The following is a 26,196-nucleotide window of genomic DNA, read 5'->3' on the forward strand; positions in this document are numbered from 1 at the left end:
AGACAGTCCACTTGCTAGTTTCCCAGTTGTCCCAGTAAGGCTTATGGCCTTAGTTTCCCCATTAAGAACCTGATGAAGGACTGTGCACTGTCTTCCACTACCTGTGTGTCTCATGTATTTCAAAGCCTTGGATGATCCCCGAGATGTTTTGTTGTTAAAGACTGGGGCACTCAAAGTCACAGTCTAGTTAATACGCTGCACGTGTGTTTGTAGGTTACTCACCTTTCCCCCTTAAAATGGCCAAAGGCCGCAAACTCTATGTATTGTGCCATTTGTTTTATAACATTTTCTAAAAATTATTCATTAAAAATGTCTTTTATCCCAACTGTAAGATATTTTAAAGTTAACTTGAAGAATAAACATACAGAATCCACTTGATGAGTAATATGGCACAATTCCTTGTTTAGTAGCAGTCATTACAGAAGCGTTCTCCGATGCTGACAACATTCTGGAATGTTGCCTACAAATTTTTCACGAATCCTTTCCTTCTGGACTAATGCTCTTCTTTCAGAGTTATACTGCCGACCTCCAATCATTTGTACCACGAGAAACGTATGGTGGCGTGAATGATGATAAACAGCCCAACATCGTATGTGCCATTTACAGGCGAATCCAGAACATGGGGTTTGTTTTTGCAGTTGATTTATTTCATTTTGCAAAGCCTTAGTTAGGTTAGCATAAATACTGCCTGGTATTCTGAGCTCTTATCTAAATGCCCTGCCCTCGAAGCAAGAAAAAAATGTGTGTGCTGAATTACAAGAACTGAGCAGCAGGAGAAAGCAGGCTAGATACATGCTCGTTCTGCTTAATAGATGATTCCTGTTCTCCTACCCTCTTCCTCACAAGAGCGTAACTTGTCCTAAAGAGTTTTAAGTCCTCCCTTTGCCTCCTTAGTACAATCTTGGAATTGTGCCATATACACAATTGTGTACTTATTTAACTCCCGGGTGGCTGCCAAGGAATGCGTGTGTGTGTGCTTGGGGCTGGAAGAGGCTGCTATGGTGTCGGTGGTGAAAAACCAGTTAAGAATTAAGAGTACACCATCTACTGATTAGGACTCCTGACACCGTGAACTGGGAATGGTGGATCCCACATTCCTCCTACTTCCCTATGTTACCTAGGCACTGGTTTATTAACTCCATCAACAAGCATTTATCAAGCACTTTTCCTGGTTTATTTCTTCATTCAAAAAATATTCAGATGCCTGCCATGTGCATAGAACCGTACTAAGTGCTGTGGATACAAGCGAACAAGACAGGCCATGACCCTATCAGCTCAAAACATGAATGCTCCAGTGAGGGGAAGGTAGCTATAAGTGACCTTCTTGTGGGAAGGAATATGCTGTAAACACAAATGATTTTATTTAGGGGTGGGTGCTATGAAGAAAACAACACACAGGTCAGGGGCACGGAGCACTTGGAAGCAGAGATGTGGGTTTAGGCAGGATGGTCACCCATGTCAGTTCCTGAAAGTTTATTCTGCTCTTCGGTTACCTGAGCTACCCTCAGTCACAACCCAGACCCCCCAGCAGCAGGCCTTGGCTCGAGGGGACTGCAAGGCTGCCTGAACTGGGACAGGAGAGGAAAGTACGGGGCTGAGGGAGCCTTCCTCATGGCCGCCCGTGCCCCAGCTGGGGTTGGCATTTCAGAGTTCGCAGAATCTCTGTGTGGCTTGATAGGTTGGTCCCTCATGCTCTAATGAGTCACCTGCCTTTCACTCCACACACAGACAACAAGGCAAATGCTGTAAATCCCATCCCTCCTCCTCGCCTCCTGTGCAGGTCGGAGGGCAGGCAAGAGGAAGTGTTAAAAAGATTCCATTCAGTGACTGAATTCCACGCTGAGCAAAAGCCTAGGACGCAAGTTGAAATGTGGCTTCAAAGCCACCATCAACGAAGAATTACAAGAAAAGGGCAGTCAAGTGGTAAAGGATTCCACTCACTCAACATCTATCACTTATACAACAGCTGGGCCACATCCAATTCAGAGTGGCGGAAGAAAGTAGAATCAATCAGAAATCCAATCTAGCACTGTCATATACTTTCTAATAGTCTAGCCCATTACATTTGCAAATAGTTAAGGTAGTCATGAAAACCCATTTCAAATGCCGGTAAATATCCCTACCAAATATCAACAAATGAATGTGCTCCGAAGGCAGTCTCCATAGAAATTTTACTTAATAATAATAATAATAATACAAAACTCTATTTGTGATGTCAATGACATCTGTCCAAAAAGGTGTCATGAAATTGGCTTTTTTACAAATCATCTAAACCTTGAACTAGATGTTAGCAGGTTGTGCGATCCCGAGATGGTTTCTACAGTATGACCACCGTTCCTGAAATTCAGCCAGGAATAATTCAGATAACCAAATTCACTGATAATCCTTAATTATTATATTAGTTATTAGTACTCAACCTATTTTAAGTCAAATTATTAAATAGAACTGGTAAAAAAAAAAAGTAGTAGGAATGTCTATTTTGAAAATAATCTTCATATCCCAAGCTCCCTCTGCATGGTGGATATGCATGATTTCTACTCTCCGGTGTCCACTCCCCCTTCTTCAAGTCCAATAATGCCCTGCTTCTCTTCTGGGGCAGTGGCTGTATTTGCCATTCCTCGGTTGCACGGCTTGGTGAGAGGGACTGACCCCCCAGCCCAGGCTGAGGGCCCCAACTGCCCGAGGCGATGCTACCCCCTAACCACATGATTGGCGCTAGGAACATGTGAGGAGATATGGGGGTGGGGGGGTTGGCTTTGGAGAAGGCAGAAACCTCTTTCTTCTGCAGAAACTAGAAAAGAACCACTTTCTCCCTGGGGACAGAGGACCGTGACTGTGGCGGGTCTGCAGGTGGCACAGCTGTTTTCAGCCAAAAGAAGAATGCTGAGATTTTGGGAAATGGTCATACGGAGTGGGAAGGTGGAGGCAACCTGGTCCTGGGCAGTATCATTTTGAGCTGCTGGGTCAAGCAGAACCTTGCAAGTGCTCAACTTGTTGGTTACATGAGCCCCAATATGACCCTGGCTGCGTGAACCAATCAGCATGGAGTTTCTTTAACTTGTAACGTAAAGTTCCCTGAATGACACTCAGTATCCCCTAGCAGTGGTGGGGTGAGGGGGTCTCTGAAGGGGAGCCTAAGGAACATAAAAAGCCTTTCACCGTGATGCTGCAGGTCTGCCTGGTGCACCATCATTTGGAGAAATGCTCCCTCACAGCACTAGGTACCTGCAAGAAACATTCCCATTCTTAGTTCCACTGACTCCGCCCTCCAGTATTGTGGGCAGGACTCACAGAGTAACTTGGAGCTGAATCAGGGAAGGCCTTGGAAACAAGCACAACAATGACACTGGTAGTTGCTGTGAACAGTTAAATCCTGTCCACAGCAAAACCGAATAAATCCATTTCTTTGTCCTTTGCCTAGTCTTTGAAAGTGAAGGCAGAAATTGCAAATTAGGTATTTTAAAACCACTGCAGAGAAGTATGTCCAACAGGAGTTTAAAACCACTCATAAGGAGATGTTAAACATCCACACTTAGAGTACGTAGAACACAGGTGCTTTACACTTAGCTAGTCTTTACTGAATGAACCCCAGCTGCAGAGCTGAACACACTTTCATTGTCAGACACGTGATCTCAGGTCTCCCCTGCTGTCGGGGCTGTAGGAACAGGGAGGAAGTGTGTGCATGCCCTCACGGCAGGGAGCTACATGTGCTCCACGCACACGCTGTCCTCATGGCTTCCTACTACTATGGTCTGAAGATTAGTGAGTGCCTCCAAAACATGTAGGGACAACAGGTTGAATTAGGAGAGAGACGTAAGTGGCCTGACTAGAGCAATTAATATCTCTACTGACTTTTCACTCAAACTTAATAGGAAACAAAACAAAACAAAACACAAACAAGGGACTTACTAACATGCAAGCTTTCACATTTTCATGCTGTGGAAACAAGCCCTTCCTCTGATGTCAGACAGCTAGGAAAAATAACAGCAACCCACCCGATGCCCCTACTGCTTATAGTTCAGGCTTCTGCCCCATCCCAGCAGGCAGGGCCCAGGTGGCACCAGCAGGTACTACTCTGCAGTGCTGCGGGGCTTACCTGGAATGAGAGGATATCTCACTGAGATCGCCCATGCTGCCTTCCGCGGCACTGCCGGCGGAGATGGCGGACGCGTAGCCATGCACAGAGTATAACTTGGCCGGCTCGTCGTCAGGCCCAGAGACGTCAGCAGCGTCAGCCCACTGCTCGGCCCGGCTGTGGATCAGGGACCTGCTGCCTGCCAGGTGCACAGGGCCGAGGATGGTGGCGGGCATGCACGGGGCCGTGTCGATGCCACTGTCGGTGGAGGCCCCTTTGATGTAGGTCAGCCCCAGTAATTCGGGATCCATCAGGTCGCCAGACCCAAAGTGCTTGTCGTCACTGTTGCTGGAGGTGTTGCTGGAGAGCGTGTTGCTGCTGGAGTGACTGGAGCAACTTTTATCCCCAATCTTGAGAAGAAAGAGAAACAGAGAGTCTTCAAGTGAATCTTGAACTCTGCTGCTTCTCACCCTGACTCAGGGAGCTACAGGCCATGGGATCGTACCTGAACCCTTTCTACTCACTCTTCAATGTGGGCAATGACGGGATTTCCCTTTTCAAAAACAACCTGGTTTTGTGCAGAAGTCTCTAATTCATACTTCTTCCCATAATTTATCTAAGTTAAACGGATATCTTTAAGTCTTTAATTATTTGTGCAAGAAGCACAAAAGTATGGCCACAGTGTCACTAGCAAAGAAAATAATAAACAAAGGTGATATAAACTGGGAAGGAAATGGAAAATTTATACAAGGAAGACAAGGGCCACTTACTAAGAAAATGCTTCTATGACAAATTATAGTGCCAGCCTTGAGTTTGGGGGAGAAGACTCAGGTTCCAGTCACAAAGGTAGAACTTTCTGGTTAATCACTTAACCCTCTCTGTGCTTGTAATACTGAGCTTACATGATTCTTGTATGAAGCATATGAGATAATATATGCAGAAGCACTTGGCTGCTGCGAAGTACACGGTAAACACGAACTCTCTCTCTGAGACAGCCCCAGTCAAACTGCGTCCCAAGCCTTTAAGAAATGGGATTCTCTTTAGAGAAAATAGGTCTGAAAAAGAGTCAATGCTTTTGGTTGGGGCGGGGGGTCTCTGGAAGACAAAAAGCAAATAAAATAGAAGAAATGTCACTGTCTGTACAATGCACTCATATAGACATGGCCTCTCTTCACAGTCTGGGAAAAGCAACAAGATCTGAAGCATCGGCAAAGGGCTTTGGAATCATAAGAACGAGCCAGGCCCTGGTAGATTTTAAAGCAGTTTGGCCCTATCTTTTTTTTATTCCAGTCTATCAGATCCTTAAGCAAATCACCTCGACCTTTTCATCCTACACTGATATTCTCAAAACTATGCCGACACCATGTATCCCTTTGCTGAAACCAATATGAGAACATTGTAAAGGTAGATTTAAATAGATACAGCGAGGCTGACTCAAGACAAGGTCGTGGTCACAGCTGAGGGAAGAAATGTCGTGTGTGTTTGCTAAGGGACAACTGCAAAGCTGGCTGCTGACACATTAAGAAAGAAGAAAGACATAACTTAATTCAGGACCTTATAAATTATCTTCACCTGAACATTTTCAAAAATAAGCTACTTTAAAATGTTGGCTTTATTTTAATAACCAACAATTCCTGTTTCTGCATTTCAATGGAAGTTTTGTTTCACTGAGCTAGTCTCCCTCGACGCTCACCTCCCAGGGTTTCTTCAAGGGGTAAACATGGCAACACATGCAAAGGACTGAGAACTACCACGTGGGCACTGCTCTACCCTGACATGTGTGATGGACAGCTGCCGCCGTGATGATTAAATCGTCTGTGACTGTACAGTAAATGGCTGCCTATGGCAGAGTTCCTCTGACCATACACATCACTTAGCGGTTTCTGCTTCTGTTTTCAAATCGATAATGCTTCTGCCACTAACTAAATCGATAAGTGGTTAACAGATTACAAATGGGAACATGATTTAGTAACTACTGCACTGGATATTGAGGATCAAAAGGCTGAGGATATAACTTTGGCTTTGCCACTAATTTGTTGTGCAACCTTTCTTCGAGGTCTTTTATAAATCAGGAAGATAGTTTCCTTTTTTCACCTCACCTCTAAGAGCCCTGTGAGGTAATGTGGTCTTGAGCATCCCCAGGAAGCAGGCTGTACCACTGTGTGCCGAGAGAGATCAGTCCTGGCGAGGCCAGTGAAGGGCTTATGAACAAAGGACTTACGTGAGAAAGCTTATTGGGGGAATCTTTGCAACTTCCATCTTTCTGCAGAGCTCTTTCTTTATAGGAACTCAGGACTTTGGAAGGTGGGCCATGCCATTTGTTTTCTGTCACATAAAGAGAGAGGAGTTGAATTTCCAATTTCCAGTATTACCAAAAGAGTAAAGAAAACCAGAAGTCAGACAAGTGGTTTGGTAAACATGAACAGGCTTGTGGTTCTAGGCCTTTCTGGTCTTACCGATGGATATGCCACAAAAGTAAACAGAACCACCACCATAAAGTGTTCACTTTCTGCAGGTGCCACAACCACAACCAACCATGACCACACCCCCTCCTGGAGGGAGGGGAGACCCAGCTGATCACCTCAGCCTGGCGCACATAGGCTGAATGAATGAATGAATGAATCAAATGAACAAGTGATGGGAGAGGAGGAGGCAGGGAGGGGGCAACGGGGAGCAAGGGGGGGTCAATTTCCAGGAGTTCCTTATTACCCGGGTGCCTGCTTGTTTCCATGGTGTCTTCCCTCTCCCTGGCTCCGTCACATTCCAAAGGGCCTGAGCCCTGGTGTTCGAGCAGTAGAGGGGACTGGCACCTGAAAAGAACACAGAGCTGAGCCTGTCGTTTCTCACCGTGCCACCTGCCAGCATGCACACGGGAGTGCTGGCTTCCAAGTGGGCTATGTGAGGGAAAGTCCTATCCAGGAGCTGGTTTTTTGGCAAATGAAAATGCAAATTGTCAGCTTAGCCCTGCCAGAGAAGCTAAAAGCATCTGAAATTGTGGGATCTGGTTTAACCAGAGGGTCAGAAAAAGCAGCTAGATGACAGCCATTTACAGATAAAGAAGGGGTGCTGAAACCAGGAGGTTGAAGGACTGTCCAGGATCAGACAATGTACCTGCAAGCTAAAGAGGAGGTTGCATTTTTACATTATGCTTAGAATACATGGCACTGACATATCTTTATATTAAATTTTTCTTAAGAAAAAGAAAGGGCCGGGCACGGTGGCTCCTGCCTGTAATCCCCGCACTTTGGGAGGCCAAGGTGGGCAGATCGCTAGGTCAGGAGTTGGAGACCAGCCTGGCTAACATGGTGAAACCTTGTGTCTACTAAAAATACAAAAATTAGCCAGGCGTGGGGTGTGCGCCTGTAATTCCAGCTACTCAGGAGGCTGAGGAAGGAGAATTGCTTGAACCCCAGAGGCGGAGGTTGCAGTAAGCTGAGATCATGCCATTGCACTCCAGCCTGGGCGACAGACTGAGATTCCATCTCAAAAGAAAAAAAAAAAAAAGGAAAAAGATTAACTCTAGACTACATCCAAGTAGACTTTGTTTTATGAAAACCCCAAATATGAAAGAAATAAGTAGAAGAAAACTTATTCACATTACAAAGTGATCCTTATTTACAGAATTCTGGTTAAGGACCTTGATTTACAGAAAAAGTCAGAAAAGGTTTCATTGTTTATACAAAAAAGAAAACCAAACAAGCCAACATCAAAACCTCTCTTCTCTTAAAGTGCAATGTAATTTAGAAAGTTGCTTGATATACAACTTTTAAGAACTCCATCTATCATCTAAGGGAAGGAACACACATAACTCGGACTACAAATGGAGAGAGATTTCCCCGTGCACATGCAGGAGCAGTGATGTAAGCTGCTCCACAGAGCGGAGTCCTTCCCACTGACCAGCCATTGTCTCCTCTCAATCAGTGTGACCAGCTCCTAACTCCAACCCAAAGCAGCACCAAGTCACAGTGGCCCCGGCAGACCTAGCACTCCTCAGGGGTGCACCCTGGCGCCACGCTCTCTCTTCTCTTCCCAGAGGTGGTGGGATTGGTCCATTCGGTGTCTTTGTTCACGGAAGTCCTCAGGCTTTGCCTGAGCTGCTGGCTCCTGGGGACTGCATGGATACTACAAAGGGCAGCTCTCAGCTAGGTGTGCTGGGGCAGCCTCCCAGTGCTTCTCAGACAGGAAGCAAAAAAACCAAATGCTAAACCCACTTCTCTGATTTTGAGCGGCATTGCCTCATCAGCAATTTAAGTCAGGGGGCAATTAAGCCCTCACATCCTTAATTTTCATGTTCTGAAAACCTTTCCTCATCAAAAACGAAAAAAGCAGGCTGAGAACTAGACAAGTGAGCACTACCTATATAGAAACAATGAGCTTTCCAACCTGGACAAGTCGCTTATTAAAAGCATGTCTGGCATTATTATATTCCCCAAATGGTGCCAGGTACAGCAGGCACACAGTAAACGCTTTTGAATGAGTCACGGAAACAGGTTCTTCCCAGTGGATAACTAAGGTAAAAATGAGTGGTACCCGTCGTAGCCCACGTGTGGTCTCCAGGGTCCGCTCCCGCCGGGTCCAGGGTCGCTGGAGGATGACTGGTTGCTGGGCGAGCTTCTGAAAGGTTGAGCACAGTCATTAACACTGCACTGAACTATCTGCCAAGCCCCTTGACCTGGCCTGTTTTGTTTCACAAATAAATTTACTTTGGGAATGACAAGGAAAAGGAAGAAAAACATATTGCCATGTGAAACAGAATAAATCATGGAAAAATAAACTAAGAATCGGTGATGCCGGGGGATATCAGGTGGTTTATGATTGGCAATTTGTCCTAGGAAAGAGGTATGACAGGACAAGCCTTCACTGTTTAAAGATTTAAAGCACAGATAATGATTCCGTCCCAGAGAAATACAGAAGAACAGCAATACAATTTCCGAGAATACAGAATTATGAAAACATTACTAATTCTTATTATGTGAAATTTAAAACAAGTCACGTTTTAGTTCTATACTTAAAACTTATGCAAAAAGAAAAACCTAAATTTGGCAAAACCATTTATTTTCACACATCTCTTGAATGTAATCCTATTTATCTTTTTTTCAGACATGCAAAAATGAAAAATACTCATGAAAACTCACTTGATGAAATGTGCTTGCCAAGTTTCCCTTTTGCTACTAGAATACTTCTGGTTTTTTCCTATAATTTACTTAAATTAGAATTATTTAATTTTACTTTAAGTAAATTTTAATTGAATATAATTTAAACTATGATTATTTAAATTTACTTAAATAAGGGAGGTTCTGCAGACCCCCTTCCTTCTACATGTTGCCCCTTTTACCAGCGCTATCTATGTATATTTCTTTGAATATGGGAAAGTTATAAACTCAGCAGACTTTCGAGTTAGGAGACACAGAGCCAAGATGATTGAATGTTAAATTAAATTAACACCTCCCCTGCATTCACTCTGGAAAGAATAAAAATTGGAGAAGGGAGAGGATGACCACAAGTTTTATCAATTAATTCTGGTTAATATTTATATAAGCTTTTCAATTAATTCTGGTTAATAGTTATGTAAACTTACTAAGTGCAAGGCCCAGTTCTAAGCATTTTACATACATTGACCCACTCAGTCCTCCAAACTTCCTCATGTGGTTCATCAGATGAAGAAACTGAAGGTTCAGAGAGGATGAGCACCAGGCCCACGGTTACAGTACATCAAGTAAGTTAGAGCTGTGATTCCAGCCTGGCTCCCAGGCCATGGTCTATCAGACCAGAGCCTGACATGTCATAATTGAGAAAACTCATGGCATTACTGTGGCCTATATGTTACATAAACGTTAGAATAAAAGGAGTAGGAATTAACAACAATAAGAAATTTATTATTTTGCTTTGTTAAAATGATCTATGCAAATTCGGCATCGGAAAACCCTCACCAGCTTCTAATGGTATTGGATTTAACTTTTAAACAAGTGTATGCATTCTTTCTTTGAAAAAATCATTTTAAACTCAACTCACTTTGCTTAAAAGGAGAAGAGCAAAGAGGAAGTCCTAATGAGCTTGGAACCTCTTAAAGTATTACTCACATTATGATGATATTTAAGCACTGATTGTTCAGTTTTGTTTTATTTATGCTCAAACCTGTTCACACTTTTCTAGAGGCTCCAGCAGAATAGTTTCTGGGGTACCTTTCCCATCCTGGGGATGAGAGCCAGTGGACATGGAGGAAGGCTACCACATGAAGAGGAAAAGCTGTGGCCCTGGTGGACAGAACCTGCATTTTACTAGCACCATCTCGGGGCCAGGAGAGTGCCTGACCCCAGGCGCCACTGTGTCTGGGGCCTGCCCTGCTACCTTGCTTGCCAACTTGTTGTGAACAAGCTAACTCAGAAGTGATTACGAAAAATCCTCCCTACAATGTCAAGTTCTCACCCCAGTGATTTACAAGCGCCGCCCTTGAGGAAACGGAACTAGCATTACCTCGTGCCATCGGGCAGCTTCCGGTCGAAGGAGGTGCTTCGAGGAATGGCGGCCTGGGCCTGCTGGAGCAGCTGTTGGCATGGCAGCCGGTCGGGCGTGCCGGGGATGGGGGAAGCTCTAGAGAGGGGCTGCAGGGCAGGAGTGGGCACCCGGTGCCACGTGGTGTTCCTCCTGAAGGGGGTTTTATACTCGCAGGGGGTGCCCTCGCTGTCGAGTTTATATTCCACCATGGGGATCCGGCAGAGCTCTGAGCACCCTCTGTTGGGCCAAGAAGAGATGGTGAGAAGGGAAGCTCGCAGCTGAGCCGTCAGCATGGCTTACTCACAGCTGGGCCCATCAACACACATCACGCGGTGTGTGCCTCTCCCAGCTCCAAGTCAATGATGCAGAGCGATCCACCCTTAGGAGCATCTCACCTATAATAAAACCACATTCCCACACTATTCAATTCCTCTTCTGCCAGCAATGACTGCGTCTAGAAATTAGAAAGGCTGTTTGTGGCTTTTTTCCTGGCTGCTGTGCAGCCACACACATCATCTATGCTGGTAACCTGCTAATACAGCTGTATGGTTACTAAAATGTTCAACTACCAGAGCGTACGGAGCTGCTGTCCCAAGACCCCCAATACACAACCAAAAAAAATTAACACCTGGCACAGCAGAGGCATCCAAGACTTGTAGGTTAAATATTTTAAATATATTTCTGGAGATAGCAAGTACTATCTCTGGTAATTAGAAATCGAAAGTCCAGAGACATTAAACACCTTGTTCACAGTTACTCAGCAGGACCAAGACTGGGCCTCTGGTCCTCACATTCACTCCCAGGGACCGTAGAAATAAGACCCTCTAAGCAAATGTTCGTCACTTTTAGGGATGATGGAAATATCCATTACCTTGCTTGTGGTGACTATTTCACACATGGGCCCAAACTCATCAAAATGTATGCTTTGTATACATGCAGTTCATTATGCATCAACCACACCTCAATAAAGTTGTAGAAAAAAATCTTATTAAATAGAAAGAGAAAAGCTTCCTTTTGTCTGATGCTTTATTCTTCAAGAAAGTCTTTGGTTAAATGCAGCATAACCAGTCTTAGTGACCAAAAGAACTAGGCCATGTCTGTGTTCAACATATGGGAGTTGGTGGATTCTAAGGTTTCTCTATCTTTCTCTGGCTGTAGTTCCTCCTTATTACAAACTTTGTATGAGATTTATCTTCCTGAAAACTTCAATGTCTCCTTAATGTCTTTCAGGCACACTATGTACCTAGCACTGTCTTGCCCCCAGTCCCTCCACAGTCACATTGCCCACACAGCAGACGCCAGAGGTGGCTCAGAGAGCCACTTAGAGTCCTCTGAGCACCGGAAATGGGCTTGTGTTTGGAGGAACACAGTGATTTCATTTTCATTCATTTAACTTTAAAAACTGATACTCTGATTCATTTTTTAAGTGTTTAGAATAATGGGTATGTGAATCTATGTTTTCAACTTTAAATTTTATGAAATATAAACAACAAGTGCTCAGGATAAAATTTAGCATCTGATTTGAGATATGCTGTAAGTATGAAATGTACTCCAAATTTCAAAGACATAATACATAAAATAATGTAAACTAATAATCGTTTAATATTTTTTGGATGTTGAGATGATAGTATTTTGAAGATACAAGGTTAAAATATATTACTAAAAATAATTTCACCTGTTTCTTTTTACTTAATATGGCTACTGGAAAATCCAGATAAAATCTTTCTATTTGACAACCACCCGTAGAGGAACCTGGCCTGCCACAGCTCTCTGCATGTTGTCTATCTACCCCCAGCTGGCTGATCTGTTCCAGCCATGCCTCCTGGCAATCATATCTCCCAGTTTGACCCAAATCTCAACTCAGATCTTGCCTTCTCCATACGATTTGCTGATTGTGCTGCAGAGTGCAAAGGATGGTAAGCCATGGTACAATTTGAAAAAGGTGTGTGCTCTGCACAGATGCCCCGAGAGATACAGGCCCCTGTGCAGAGAATGGCTGAACTTCGGCGGTCCCTCACCACTGCAGGAAGGCACCTATCTGACACAAGCCATGCAAGTGCGTGCAATAACCCCGTTCTTGGCTATGGGGACCTTGTCTATTTTTAACCAGGATGGATCAGTATGATCCAATATCATGGTTTTGGCTCTGGCTAGTAGATGGATATTGCTGTCAGGCATAAATTCTGTCTTTCCAGGTAATTAGCAAACTTCTAGGACAGAACTGATCATATCTTTAACTAATATGCATGTGTGGAATCAAGAACATTGAACATGGGTGATAAATAAGCTTTAACAGATTAAAAATACTTCATCTATATAACCTGAGCAGATATTTTAAATTATAGTTATATTAACATAATCAGGAATCAGAGTTACAAATCACTTTCTAATTGAGTCTGAGAGAAGTGAAAAGCACATTTAGTAAAAGCTATCACAACTCAGGGAAAACCTGAGTGTCCACTATGTGAAAGTCAGGTGTGGCTTTGAGTTACCATGGTTACTCTCTTAAACAGGCATCACAGCTTCCTAAAAGGTCACCTGCTAGACAGCTTTCCCATATGCTCAGTGATTAGTCAGGTACTTAAGACTCTTTAGCCTAAAATATATGATTTAAGTCAGCTATCCCTAAGGTTCCTACCAACTGCACAGTACAAGGCGTACTGTTAACTTGACCAAAGTCAGCCCGCAAAGCTAACTGGTGCAGTTTGGCAAGGACACGGGAAGACTAGATAAGTCTCAACTTTGAGTGCCGGGCAAATCATTCCAATTTACCCTGTTGGCAAAGCAGTCAGCATCCCAAGCCAGTGCCTCTCCCTAGACATTCCAGAGTCGTCAACAACAACAACACTTCCTAATATTTGCCCTTTGAGAAATCTACTAGAACAAAGGATCACTCTGTTAAAAAGCAGAATTCCACTGTCACCATGGTATAGTAAAAATTTCAGCCTTTTCTGAAAATCATCACAACAGAACAAGGAGGACAGGGAGAACGCGAAACAGAAACAACCTCAACTGCCAGCTGAATTTGAGATCCCTGAAACTCTCATACACAGGATGTAAAGTTGGAGGTGAACGAAGAAAGGTTATGGTTTAGCAGAGCAGAGGAAATATCAGTAGGAAGGAAGATCACTCACTGTCCTTGAGAACCCTAAAATGGTGCAGGGATGGGAAGCACCAAGCACTGCAGAAGGCCAAGTGAAAAGGGAGATTTAGGCCTAAAAGTTACTTAGAAAGAAGGAACGGGAGTTCGGCCCGACGCCCTGAGGTCCACAAAGTGCCTGGCCTCGTCAGGCAGTAACCAATCCTCTACCACGCTGGGCAAGAGCAGTGGTTTTTAGAGAACAGAAAAGATGCAGAGTCAAGGGCGTGAGGTACAGAGAACAGGGATGAAAACGACAAGCCTAAGGCAGAGATGAGACCCAGGGTCACTTCTCCTTCCCCGAAACTCGGCCTCAGAATGCTCACCACCCCACAGAGATCAAAGAAGACGGTTCTCTAGAGAAAAGACAAGCAGATGTAAACCATCCAATCACGCTGCAGTGAAGCTCATGGAGCAACTAGATTGCTGAAGAAGAGGAGGAACTTATGAGAGTTAAAATTAAACATTAAAAAATCCAGTAAGACAGTTGGAAGGGAAACTGAGAAATTCTCTCAAACAGTTATGAGAGAGAAAAACTTAAGAAAACTGAAGTTCAATTCAAAAAGTCCAACAGCTACCAGAAAGAGCTATCACAAAAGAGGAGAAAAAAAAGGGGGGAGAAATTATTAAGAAATAGTATATGAACATTTCTAGAACTAAAAGATATGTAAAACTGGATTAAAAGGTCCAGAGAGTACCCAGCTCAATGAATAAAAAATGGTCCACATGAAAACACATCATTTGGAATTCAGACTCCTGGGTTAAGGAAGTAAGCCTATGGTTCTGGGGACGGGGTGGGTGGGAGCCTAAGTGTCTAAGGACCTGGGCGTGGAATAGTTCCATTCTTCTCAAGAACAATACTAGAAGGTACAAAATATAACAAAGGAAATGCTTGTAAAATTCTGGGTGAAAGTGATTTCTAACTTGTCAAATCCATAATGCTTGGAGCTTGGGACAGAGAAAGAGAAAAAAATAAAAAACAACATCCTAACTTTTGACTTGGGAAACCAGATTGATGGTAGCGCTATCCCTTGATGGTAGCGTTAATAGAGAAGAGTGGACTGAATACGCCCTCCTAAAGAAATCTCACACCTGTTTATAGAACATGAGATAGTGATTTCTCTGTGCATCAGTAAACGATAGTTCTTATCCTTTATTTAACTCTGTTTCCCTTCCCGAAAGTAAAATTCTCCTCTCTTACTTAGTTTAAGTTACTTTGGATTTACTGAGTTTAATAGTTACATTATTGGTCAAACTGAGTAAATGCAAATTACATTGGGTTGCATTATTTTCTCATAAAATGCCAAGGCTCTACAAGTTTTGTTCATGGATGTACATGGTTTCCAAGCGTTTTCTGTTTATTCAGACACCACATCCCTAGGGCTACTGATTCATCCCCACAGCCAAAGACCTAATCAGAAATCAAAGGTAAGATATGACAGTAGATAATAAAACATCAAGAAAACCTACTCTCGTCTTCCACTCAAACCGATGCTCTAAGGATCACTGGATGTTCAGGTGAATGCCAGGCTTTGGTGTCTCACAGGTTCCAGCTACCTGAGTAGTGCGCATCAGGAACTGTAACTGACTACCATCGAAGTTAAAGATCCTGGAGTTATGTGTTGAGTGAAAGGAATGTGAACCTTGAATCTTGTGAACCAAAAGGCAACTTTGCATTTCCAGTGCTTGTTTGGCCTTCAAGTTTGTTTGGTATGGGTTTTTAAGAAGAAAAAAGAAAGAGAAGACAGATGGCTGAGTAGTGTGGCCTACTTAATTCATGCCCATAGACTGTAGTCTTTAGAAGACACTATAATTTAGCTTGAGGCTTGGAAGGAAACATGTAATATAAATGCATAATCATGACTCATATTTTGAGAGAGTGCTGGCAAAAATCTGTGCAATCCATTAAGTTGAAGAGAGAATCTGGGTGGAATGATTTTATCTCCAACCTTGTGCAGAAAGTCATATAGGAAAGGTCTTTTAAAATAATAAGAACTGGCATCCTTTTGCCCTAATAAAATTTAGCTATTCTCAAAAGAATGGTTTTATTTTAAAATCAAAACTAATTTTGTTATTATGTGACACTTTTACAGCAACTACTCTTGTGAACTAGCTTTTGCTTTGTTTACTTCTATGACTAAGATGCCAAATTAGTACTACTGATATAAGTGATCATCAAACCTAGTCAAACTCAGTTCTGTTCCATATGTATGAGAAATTCCTTAAAGGATGCATACGGAAAATTCAACCAATGTTTAGGGAAATGGGAAAAGGCATAAAAGAATAATGACAAATGAGCCTGGAGAGGTCCTTGTGCTGCAGAGCCCATCAGATATGGATCTGCGTCCCCCTTGGCACGCATCCTCTCTCCCTCTTGAGGGGTTTTAGCACAGGATACCAGGCACGACACCCCGGCTCATCTGGAGTGTCAAACTCGGGGCTGTTATGGATGGGGCACACGGCAAATATTTCCATGAGTTAAATAAAGGCTAACTGAAACCCCAACAGACCAAATGCCCAAAGACCTAGCACAAAAAGACATTTCTTAAAAAAGCAAGCTGCTCAACCTGTGTGTAACTGCAACATTCTTAAAGAAAAGACTTTGCTTTCCTGCTACAGTAGAAAAATTCAGACCTCATTGATACACACGCTTGGCTTCCTCTCGACATACCAAATCAAGTCAAAGGATGGAAATTACATTTCTAGCTTCTGGCACATGCCTTACAGTTTGCTTGCCAATAGGAGATACTAAAAAACCTCAAGATAAGGCTGTGGGATCACTTTTATGTATGCATATTGATTTCCTCTTTGCTTCATAACAAATGTACACATCATCGACTTATGCTCCTAATTACCACGCTACGTAGGGATCAATACAAACTCAGCTTCAGGGTTAAAAATAAGTGCAATTTTTCACATTTCTTCTCTAGCCAATAACTTTTCTGAGTCTATTCTCTCTTCTCACTCAAAAACATATGCTGGAAGGCAAAACATTCTGTAGACCAAGAAGGTCATTGAAAATGTGCTAGTTAGTTAAAAATGTGGCATTCTCAAACTGTAAGAATAACAGGTAATTCCATTAGATGGCATCCTCAAAGGATCTTATATTTTACTCATCTATTCTAAAAACAGTACTACTTGTCCTTCTGAACTCACGATCATGGACTTCCTGGGATGGCTTAATCCTGTAAAAGGGACACTCATTAACTTATTCATATTCATACTCAGGGGCTTTCTCTCCTGCTTCCTGATGCCTAAAGCTAGACTTTCCACCAGAAGACTTCTTGGTTACAGCTGCCACCACTTCCTGGCTTCCTGAACATGATCAGCAAAGAGGGGGTGTCCAATCTTGCTCACAGTTAACAGATACCACAGTCACTGCCTAGTACTGTAGTGTATGGACCCCACAACTTCAGAGGCACCCAGGAAGGCCCCCAAGATGGCATCCACCCACCCAGGCTCATTCCTTTCCAATGACACTTTGAGTTTCTCGGAAGAACCTTCCATTTACCATCAATAATTTGGAGATGGGAAGGGAGAATCCCTGCTGGCCAGGGTATGGACTTGTTTCTAAATCAAGGCTTCAAACTCTGCAGGCTGACCGTCAAGACCACCACTGTTTGAGTGCAGTCAAGCCATACAGTTTTTTCCATTTGTTCCCAACAGGAACCCTAGACACCAAACTGTCTCCATTAAAGACAGAGTTTGAGCTCTAGGGTCAAAACCCAGACATGACTATGTGTAGCTTAGAAATGTGATAACCTCTTAGACTCTCCTCTTGAAAACAGAATAGTAACAGCAGAGGGTGCAACAAGATTAAGTTACACAAAATACGTAAACTTCCTCAAGTGACAGCTTCAAAAGAAAGAAGTTCATTACAAATAGACATTATTACTTTCTGTTTCTCCAAAAAGGGGGAAACCAACGTTAAACTGCAAAAGGCACATACAATTTTATGAAAGTTCTAGATAACAGATGTTTATAGAGTTCTGGAATTTTAAAGTTTAACTTTCAAATTGAAAAAATCTTTAGAGCTGTAAAATTCCCTTCATCTACATTCATCTGTAGAACAATATATCATTATCCTATTACTTTATTCTTTTCATCTTACATAAAAGTAGGACACATGACTTTGTATTACGCTACTTGGAAACTAAGAAAGGGGAAGAGTCCTAAGGGAATGATGAGTAGCAAAACAAAACCAAAAAACCTAGAGAACCGAGAAAGTTCAAAGGGAAGAATGTATATTCTTATCAAAAAAAGAGAGGGCAGTTGAACAGTACCAGGTACCATAGACTGTGCAGCCACAGCTTCATCTAATCTCATGACTGGAACTTGCATTTACTGGACTCTGAAATTCCCTATTGGTTTTACTTTACTTGGCTGCATCACAGAGAACCTTTAAGTGAATCCAGTGATCTAAGGAAAAGCCTTACAAAGTACTGCAATGCTATCCTTTAATTCCAATCCACCACCTTAGCATGTGTAGCACTTTATAGTATTCCACATACATCATTTGACTTTCACAAAAATTTGTGAGGTACAAAGAAAATCTACGTTTTTCAGAAGAAGGGCTACAGAGGTTGGAAAGATGATACAGTTAATCAGAGATAGGGTTCACAAAGGAACTCAGGTCCTCTGACTCCAAGTTCAGGACTCTTCCTAAAACACATGGCTTTTTTTTTTTTTTTTTTTTTAAAAACCATCAAAGAACAGTTAATGCAGCCTACACTATGTCATATTTTTCAGTAGGTGCTAAAAGAATCTTTGGAAACAAAAGCCGATCCTCTAAAACAAATTAAATGTTTTTTAAATATTATGCATTTTGTAAAAGAATTCTTTTATAGCCCTAGGGATTAAAGTAATCACTGATATTTTAATCATTTTAATGTCTGTTTTGCTAATAGCCTGCTAATAGCTAAAAGACTCCAAATTATCCAACCAGGTGATAGGGGTAATTGATGCTCATTCACTTGAATCACAAACTCTTTCTGGTACATAAAAAATCAAAGGCTTCCAACAGGGAGATAACCACATAGTATAACTTACTGTAAAGGCTAGGGCAGTGTCATCCATGAAACAGGCACTAAATGAAATCGTAATTTGCTTTTCAACAAACTCCTTAATTTACAGATAGAAACAGAGAGATACCCAGAATAGGTAGAAAGAAGAGACATCTGGACCATAATCACACGTGACCAAGCCCTCTCATAAAGGTCAGGAATCGAAAAGGTGTCGTATGAAATAGGAAGTGAGGCTATCTGGCTCTGACTAATTCATCAGCTTCCTTCCATCCTTTTCCTCCCTCACAAGAAGCAGACACAGGGGCAGATGGTGTCTTTGTATCTCCAGTACCTGTCAGAGCACTGGACAGAAGCTCAGCACGTTCTTATCAAAATCAACTGCTTTGTTTCTTAGAAAGCTTAAGAGCAGGAACAACACTGCACTGGAATACTTCAAAAGTATACAGAGAAGATTCTCAATAGCTAGCTACCTGATGCCTGATTTCTGAAGAATGTATTTCTATGGGGGAGAACATCCAATGGCTGTCTACTATGGTAGCCACGGTGTAACCTGTCAAGCATGAGATGGTTACTGGTCTAACACAATGTTCATGCTTTACCGCCACTCTATGCATTCCTCTTACTGTGATGGTAATATCCCAGCATTCAAAATGAAAAAACACGGGGGCATTAAAGTGTAGATTATTAATTGGAGAGGGTGACAGCGTTTTCTACACTACTTTGAGACATTCATTATTAAGTAGTAAGTTGTTGCTATAGTTTGAGAAAAATCACTTTTAAATAGCTAAAATATGAATAAGTCTTACGGCATTTTAGAAAGCCAGAAAGACAAAAAGGAGTCCTTGAAAGTCAGATTACATCTGTCCTATCGTTTTAAAAGCCCTAGTGCTCAGCACAGCTCCTGGCACAAGCTAGTTAAGAGTGAGTGAGTGAATGAGTGAATGAATGAATGAATGAGTGAATGAGTGAATGCAAGGCAATCGACCTTCAATTCTATAATCCTGTGTTCTTACTTTAGGGAGTGAGAGAACAATCTGAACGTTATATTGGAGGAACTGGCCAGAGGACTCAGAATAGGGATTGTACTTTAGGTTACCTTTGTTCTGTATTGTTTTCACATTTCACATCAAAATTCATTCCTGGAGGGTCCATAAGACAATACCAGACATAACTAATTTTTATTACCCATACAAATAAGTTGGAACTCTAATACAAAACCTCACGTGAGACACATGCACGCACATGTTCTCTGTAGCACTGTAACAACGAAGACATGGAATCCACCTAGATGCTCAACAGTGGTCTGGATAAAGAAAATGTGGTGCATATACACCATGGAATACTACACAGCCACAAAAAAGAATTGAAACCATGTCTTTTGCTGCAACACGGGTGGAGCTGGAGGCCATTATCCTAAGCAAATTAACATGGGAACAGAAAACCAAATGCTGCCATGTTCTTGCTCACAAGCGGGAGTTAAACATTGAGCACACATAGACACAAAGAAAGGAACAATAGACACTGGGGCCTACTTGAGGGTGAAGGGTGAGAGAAGGGTGGGGATGGAAAAATTACCTGCTGGGAACTTTGCTGATTACCCGGGTGACAAAATTATCTGTACACCCAACCCCCACGACATGTAATTTACCCACGTAACACACCTGCACATGTACCCCTTGAACCTAAAAGCTGGAAAGAAAAAAAGTCTGCTTTGTAATGAATAATAAATGGAATAAAGCATGGAAAATTTTTTTTTTAAAAAGCAAGCTCCCTTGAGTCCAGATTTCAGCCCACCATTTATTTTATATAGGTATGTGTGCAGATATATATACAAAAATAAAAACTGTTAAACTGACAAAATTGAGTTTTCCTTCTATTTCCATATTCTCCTCTCTGCATACTTCAGGGGGTTGAATGATCAGGCAACAGACAGCAAAACAGGAGATGAGGACATAAAGTTTTAATTTTATAGAATGATGAGAGAATAATAATTTAGACTCATGATAACATGAGAAAATTTCCACTGTTTTGCATTATATAGAAAAATGCCTTGGATAGTATATCAACAAAGTATGAAAAAATTCACACAAAACAGATGCACTGTAGCAAGGAATTTCATTTCCATATTTATTGGACATATTTACTAAATTCACTCACATTATATAACAACTCATGCATAATTCTGATGAGTTGTTACTTCCTTTATATTCGCCTTTTAGGCTGATATGCTTTCCTTCAAATGACACTGATAGAATGTCAGTCACCTTTGAAGGCCAGAGGCTGGGTCATACCAGTGGCTGTAAATTATCCCTTGCAAAAACGAGAAAGATCTTAATTAAGCATTTCTGGCCTGAGCAACTCTTCATCTTTGCCACAGAGACTGTCTGCTTGAGAAACACCGTGGTTCCCCTTTCAAACCTCATTTCCATTTGAAGAGTGCTATTCCCAAACTGCTTCTTGCCACTCATTCCCACTGTATATGAATTCACTCCAGGATCCATTCCCAGCACGAGATCAGTTAATAAGTGTCCCTCAAGGGGGATTCTCCCTGCTCAGCGTTCCCTGCAAATCCACAAGGAAAACTAAAAATGGCTCCGACTTCCTTTCAAGCTGAGGGACAAGCTAGACTGTCACCTCCCTTAGGCTGGCAAAGGGGACTTCAAAACACAGGTGGCTTTCGATTGAACAAAAATACTTTTCTGGGAATTCAAAATGCAGGTGGCTTTGGATTCAACATATTAATAAACACTTTTCCTACTAAAGACTGCATTTAATCCAGCAGCTTCTGAGTCAAAACCAAACACCTTTTGACCTGAGGACAAGAGACACTGTCTATTAAATGACAGGCCGCTCATGCTGCCCACAGGAGCAGCTGGGCTCCCATGTCAAATGATGTCCTCAGTGATATCCTGGTAGGAAAAAATGGGAGTTGATAAATGGCAAAAATGAACCGAAGCATTTTTCACAACATTTATGAGACTAAAATATCTCGTAATTCCTTAATTTGGCCATTTTTGCAGTCTTCATAGTGTTTATGTTAAAAACTACTCACCGCATGTTCTCACTCATAGGTGGGAAATGAACAATGAGATCACTTGGACTTAGGAAGGGGAACATCACACACCGGGGCCTATCATGGGGAGGGGGGAGGGGGGAGGGATTGCATTGGGAGTTATACCTGATGTAAATGACGAGTTGATGGGTGCAGCACACCAACATGGCACAAGTATACATATGTAACAAACCTGCACGTTATGCACATGTACCCTACAACTTAAAGTATAATAATAATAAATAAATTAAAAAAAAAAACTACTCTAAAAAATGTATATGTATATATACACACATACACACAGAAACACACACATGCATATACATGTCCATTTAAATAATATTCCTCCTCCCTGACAAGCACTAAGAGCCAGTTTGAGAAAGATGGAGGTCATTTTCCATGCTGCAAGTCAAATGTATAGCTTTAGCTTCAGGCACATCCTGGTATGTGTTACTATATGGTTAAAGATACTAAAGGTTGTTTGGTTTAAAGTGTTTGTATTTTAAATTTTAAAATGAGTGAAGTGCTACCCATTTCCCCTTAGTCCTTCCTCTACAGTTTCTTAACAAATCTAATAATGCAGAAGGCTAAACATGCTGAGTGCAAGGGTGAAACTGAAAATGACATTTCATACTTGCGCTTGCGGTCTAAAGCAAAGGGCTGGTATTGCAAGGGTGGTGTCTGGTTATGAGAGGTTGCCTGACAACAGCAAGTACTTTTATCAGGGCACCCAGACAGTTGCAGGCAGAAAACAAATCAAAACTAACAAAAATATGGATTTAAAAATTTACAAATTCAGATTCACAGAAAACTGGAAAACTGAATTGAAAGAGTTTTAAATGATACAGGCTAGGCTTAAAGCCTTCACGACTTGCAGTAATGTGGATGATGGGTGTGCCAATTTTGGAACGTTGCTGCTAGGCAAATAGCTAATTCTAATCCTTCTGGCTAAGGTTAAAAGACAGTTATTACAGATTAATTGGGAAAAAAAAAACCCTGTATGTTTAGGGAATGACATTAATGAGACTCCTAGGAAGCAAGGGCAAAATCTTTAAATAAATATCTTGCCTAGTTCCAATAAGAGAATTTGCATTTAAAACAAATAATTAATTATGTATAGACCAAGGCAGATAACTGACTCCTTAGAGGAAAAACATGTCCTTGGATAAAAAGATAACAGCTGCTGGAACTTTTAAATTGTAGTTTTTGTTTGTTTTAGCTGAAAAACAATTCAGTATTTCGTAGAAAATTCTACTCTCCTAAATTATATTTCTAAATACCAAATATAACGACAACTTTACCATTTTTATTAAACAGATCTCTTGAAAGCTTTAAAAATTTCTTACTAACAGTAGACTAAAACTAAAAATAGGCAAGAAATGTAATTTTTTAACCCAAAGGAAGCTCATGGTAACATCTTCGTCCAATTCTACAGTAATCGGCTGCTAGGACAAATAAAAGATACAAAGGCAGATAAAAGACTGATTCTTATCATAAGCATTAAAAATCTGTATTTCTACTAAGGAAGACAGAAATCTTACTGTATGAAAAAATTTCTAACAAATGCTGGAAAATTTACTATAAAAGATTTTTACATATATAGTACTTTAGTTTTTAAGGTCTAAAGGATTTGCCTTTTGCTATTTCTAAGACCCATTTTTAATAAATTAATTTTTTATTTTCTTTGGACTCATAGTAGTACATGTGATTCATGGGACTCTCGAAAAACAGATAGATTCAACCAGGCAGAATCAGGCAAGGCAATAAGAAACATCTTCACATGGGACTGATACACTACAGAGAAATCTTAGTTTCTTAAATCCTTATTTTATAAACATACTGGGCAAACACAGGAAACAAGGTCACAGAAAGTGAGGCTGGAGACAAATGGTAAGATAACTAATAGAGAAAGATTTTTGCAAGATTTTGCGCATTAACCATAGAGGAAGACAGTGTAAGCAACTTTTTTTCCTAAAAGGAGATCATGGTTTAGCTGATCTATCCAATACGGCAGCCACTAGCAACACGTGGCCAATGAATTATAAATTAATTAAAAGGAAAAATTCGTTTCCTAAGTTGCACTATAGTTCATGTACGTAATAGCCACTTGTGGTTTGTGGCTACTGCTCTGAACAGTACAGACACAGATCACTGTAGAAGTGCAAATGGAGAGTGCTGGCTTAAAGGATGAAGAAAGGAGACAGAGAAAGGAGAGAGCATGACCTAGGTTAGTAAGTCCAGAAAGTAGACCCAACAAGCCTACTATCTTTGGATAAAAGAATTTCTTTTTTAATATGAAAGAAATTAAAATGAATATGCTAAAGTTTTATTTATTATTATTTGAGATGCAGTCTTACTCTGTCACTCATGCTGGAGTACAGGGGCACGATCTCAGCTCACCATAGCCTTGACCTCCCAGGCTCAAGGGATCCTCCTACCTTCCCCTCCTGAGTAGCTGGGACTATAGATGCACACCACTGCACCTGGCTAATTTTTGTATTTTCTGAAGAGATGAGGTTTTGCCATGTTGCCCAGGCTGGTCTCAAACTCCTGGGCCCAAGCGATCTGCCCACCTCGACCTCCCAAAGTGCTGGGATTACAGGTGTGAGCCATAGGGCCCAGCCTAAAGTTTTATTTTTTTAAATTAAATGTGTGGGGTAATTACGCTAAAAGGTTCTAAGTGCTTTACATACATTATTTTATTTCATCTTCATTGAAATCGTAGGAGGTAGGCAATATAATCATCCCATCTTATAGAGAGTAAGTGAGACTTAGAGAGTGTGTGAGTTGCCCCAGGCCACACAGCAAATTCTTGGATTCCAAGCATACTTAGTCTCTCACAAGCCAGAGCTCTTAAGGCTGCCTGTAGGAACTCCATTTGGGAATGAAGACAGAGAGAAGGTGCTCTAGATACTACCACCAGTCATGCATTACCACACGTAGTGGGCCACAGCCTGAATGAATGGCTCCTTCTTAATTAGCATTCTTTTTCCTTTTGGCCTAATATTTTATGGTGGGCTTGATTATTTTCTATTAGTACTGGAACAGTATTGCTTTCTAACCCCATTCTTATCCCAGCCCTCCACCTATCTGCCTCTGAACCTTCCAAGTCTAGCCATTCCTTTTCATCTATTTCTCCTGACAGTTTATGACAACACCCTGAACCAGTTCAACATCTCTCAAGCTCCAATTGAGAATGGAGTATTCACCACACAGAGTACATGTGCTGTTCCAACATTCCTTCATACCTACAAGTATTGGTTTATTAAATATTTTTAAAATAATCAATGGCTTCATGTTATGGGAGGATATTCTAACTGAATGGTTATTTAATGTGTTCAAGGCTGAGCTGTGATGCAGAATTATTTCCTCTTAGATATAAGTCTGACTGGTCCAGGGGAACCAGGCAGGTGCTCTTCCTGTTAGTTCAGAATAGCTCAGCTTTTATGTAGTCAATGTCCCAATAAACTGCTTAGAAAATTACTTTTTATCATTTATTACATATTTTAAAGCTCCTTTTCAATTCCTGAATGAGAGACATCGCAACAGCATTGTACCAAGACGCACTTGACTGCATTTTCTGAGGACCTTGCAGGGGCAGTGAGGACAGCCACCTGCTACAGAGGCGAAGGAGGAGTGAGCATTACTTGGGCCTGGCACGCCTTACCTTCGGGGGGAGCCGTCGTCGTGGGGCTGGATGATGACCACCTTCACAGTCACAGAAGTGCGGAGCAGGTCGATCATCTGCTCGTGCGTCAGAGTGGCCACGGCGACTTTGCAGATCTCCACGAGGCGGCTCCCTTGGCGAAGGCCAGCCTTCCAGGCAAAGCCAAAAGGTTCCACATCTGCGACAATTCCTTCAAAATTCACATGGAAGCCAAGCTGGCCCAGCCCATTCCTCCTCAGGGTCATTTCCACAGTCTCGCAGCCTCTCGTCACTATCTAAGGGGGAAGGAGACTGTTAGAGATGCCCTTCCTGCCAAAGCTGCCATGGGGCTCTACCAAAGGTGCACGTATGGGCCTCCATGCCAGCCCTCTCCCTTGGGCCCTCAGAGCCCTGCCCGTCTCTCTCTGCCTTTTCCTTAAACTGTCCAAGTGACAAGACGAGGACACATTTAAGTTCAGAGCTGATCACAATTAACATTAGCATCAAGTGCAAAAAAAATAATAGAAGCACAACGATGGCTTCATTCTTCACTCTAAGTCAAATCTATTCTTGATACAGGTGTCCTGCTTTCTTAGATGTCACTGACCCAGAGCTTGGGAGCTTCAGATGGACTGAGATAATTCCCCTTTTTCCTTTATTGTGTCAAGTGACTTGGCTTTTAAGCATATAAATCCCATTGTTCTAGATGGATTTTTGCGATGTAAAACGTAAAGATTTTGGAGACCATTACAAGTTTCAGTCAGC

General features: G+C 41.8%; 1 protein-coding gene across 1 annotated transcript in view; it reads right to left on the reverse strand.

Moving 5' to 3' along the window:
• The window catches only part of SIPA1L2 (signal-induced proliferation-associated 1 like 2), a 241,689-nt gene that overhangs the window by 37,365 nt on the left and 178,128 nt on the right, over positions 1–26,196 (reverse strand). Inside the window, exons 9-14 of the mRNA XM_011997316.1 lie at positions 25,453–25,727; positions 10,550–10,807; positions 8,606–8,689; positions 6,785–6,885; positions 6,297–6,400; positions 4,097–4,485 (exon numbers count right to left, since the gene is read on the reverse strand). Coding sequence (XP_011852706.1) covers positions 4,097–4,485; positions 6,297–6,400; positions 6,785–6,885; positions 8,606–8,689; positions 10,550–10,807; positions 25,453–25,727 — 1,211 coding nt within the window. The remainder of the gene's footprint in view (positions 1–4,096; positions 4,486–6,296; positions 6,401–6,784; positions 6,886–8,605; positions 8,690–10,549; positions 10,808–25,452; positions 25,728–26,196) is intronic.

The sequence above is a fragment of the Mandrillus leucophaeus genome, unplaced genomic scaffold (assembly GCF_000951045.1).
Source record: "Mandrillus leucophaeus isolate KB7577 unplaced genomic scaffold, Mleu.le_1.0 Scaffold537, whole genome shotgun sequence".
NCBI classification, from domain to species: Eukaryota; Metazoa; Chordata; class Mammalia; order Primates; family Cercopithecidae; genus Mandrillus; species Mandrillus leucophaeus.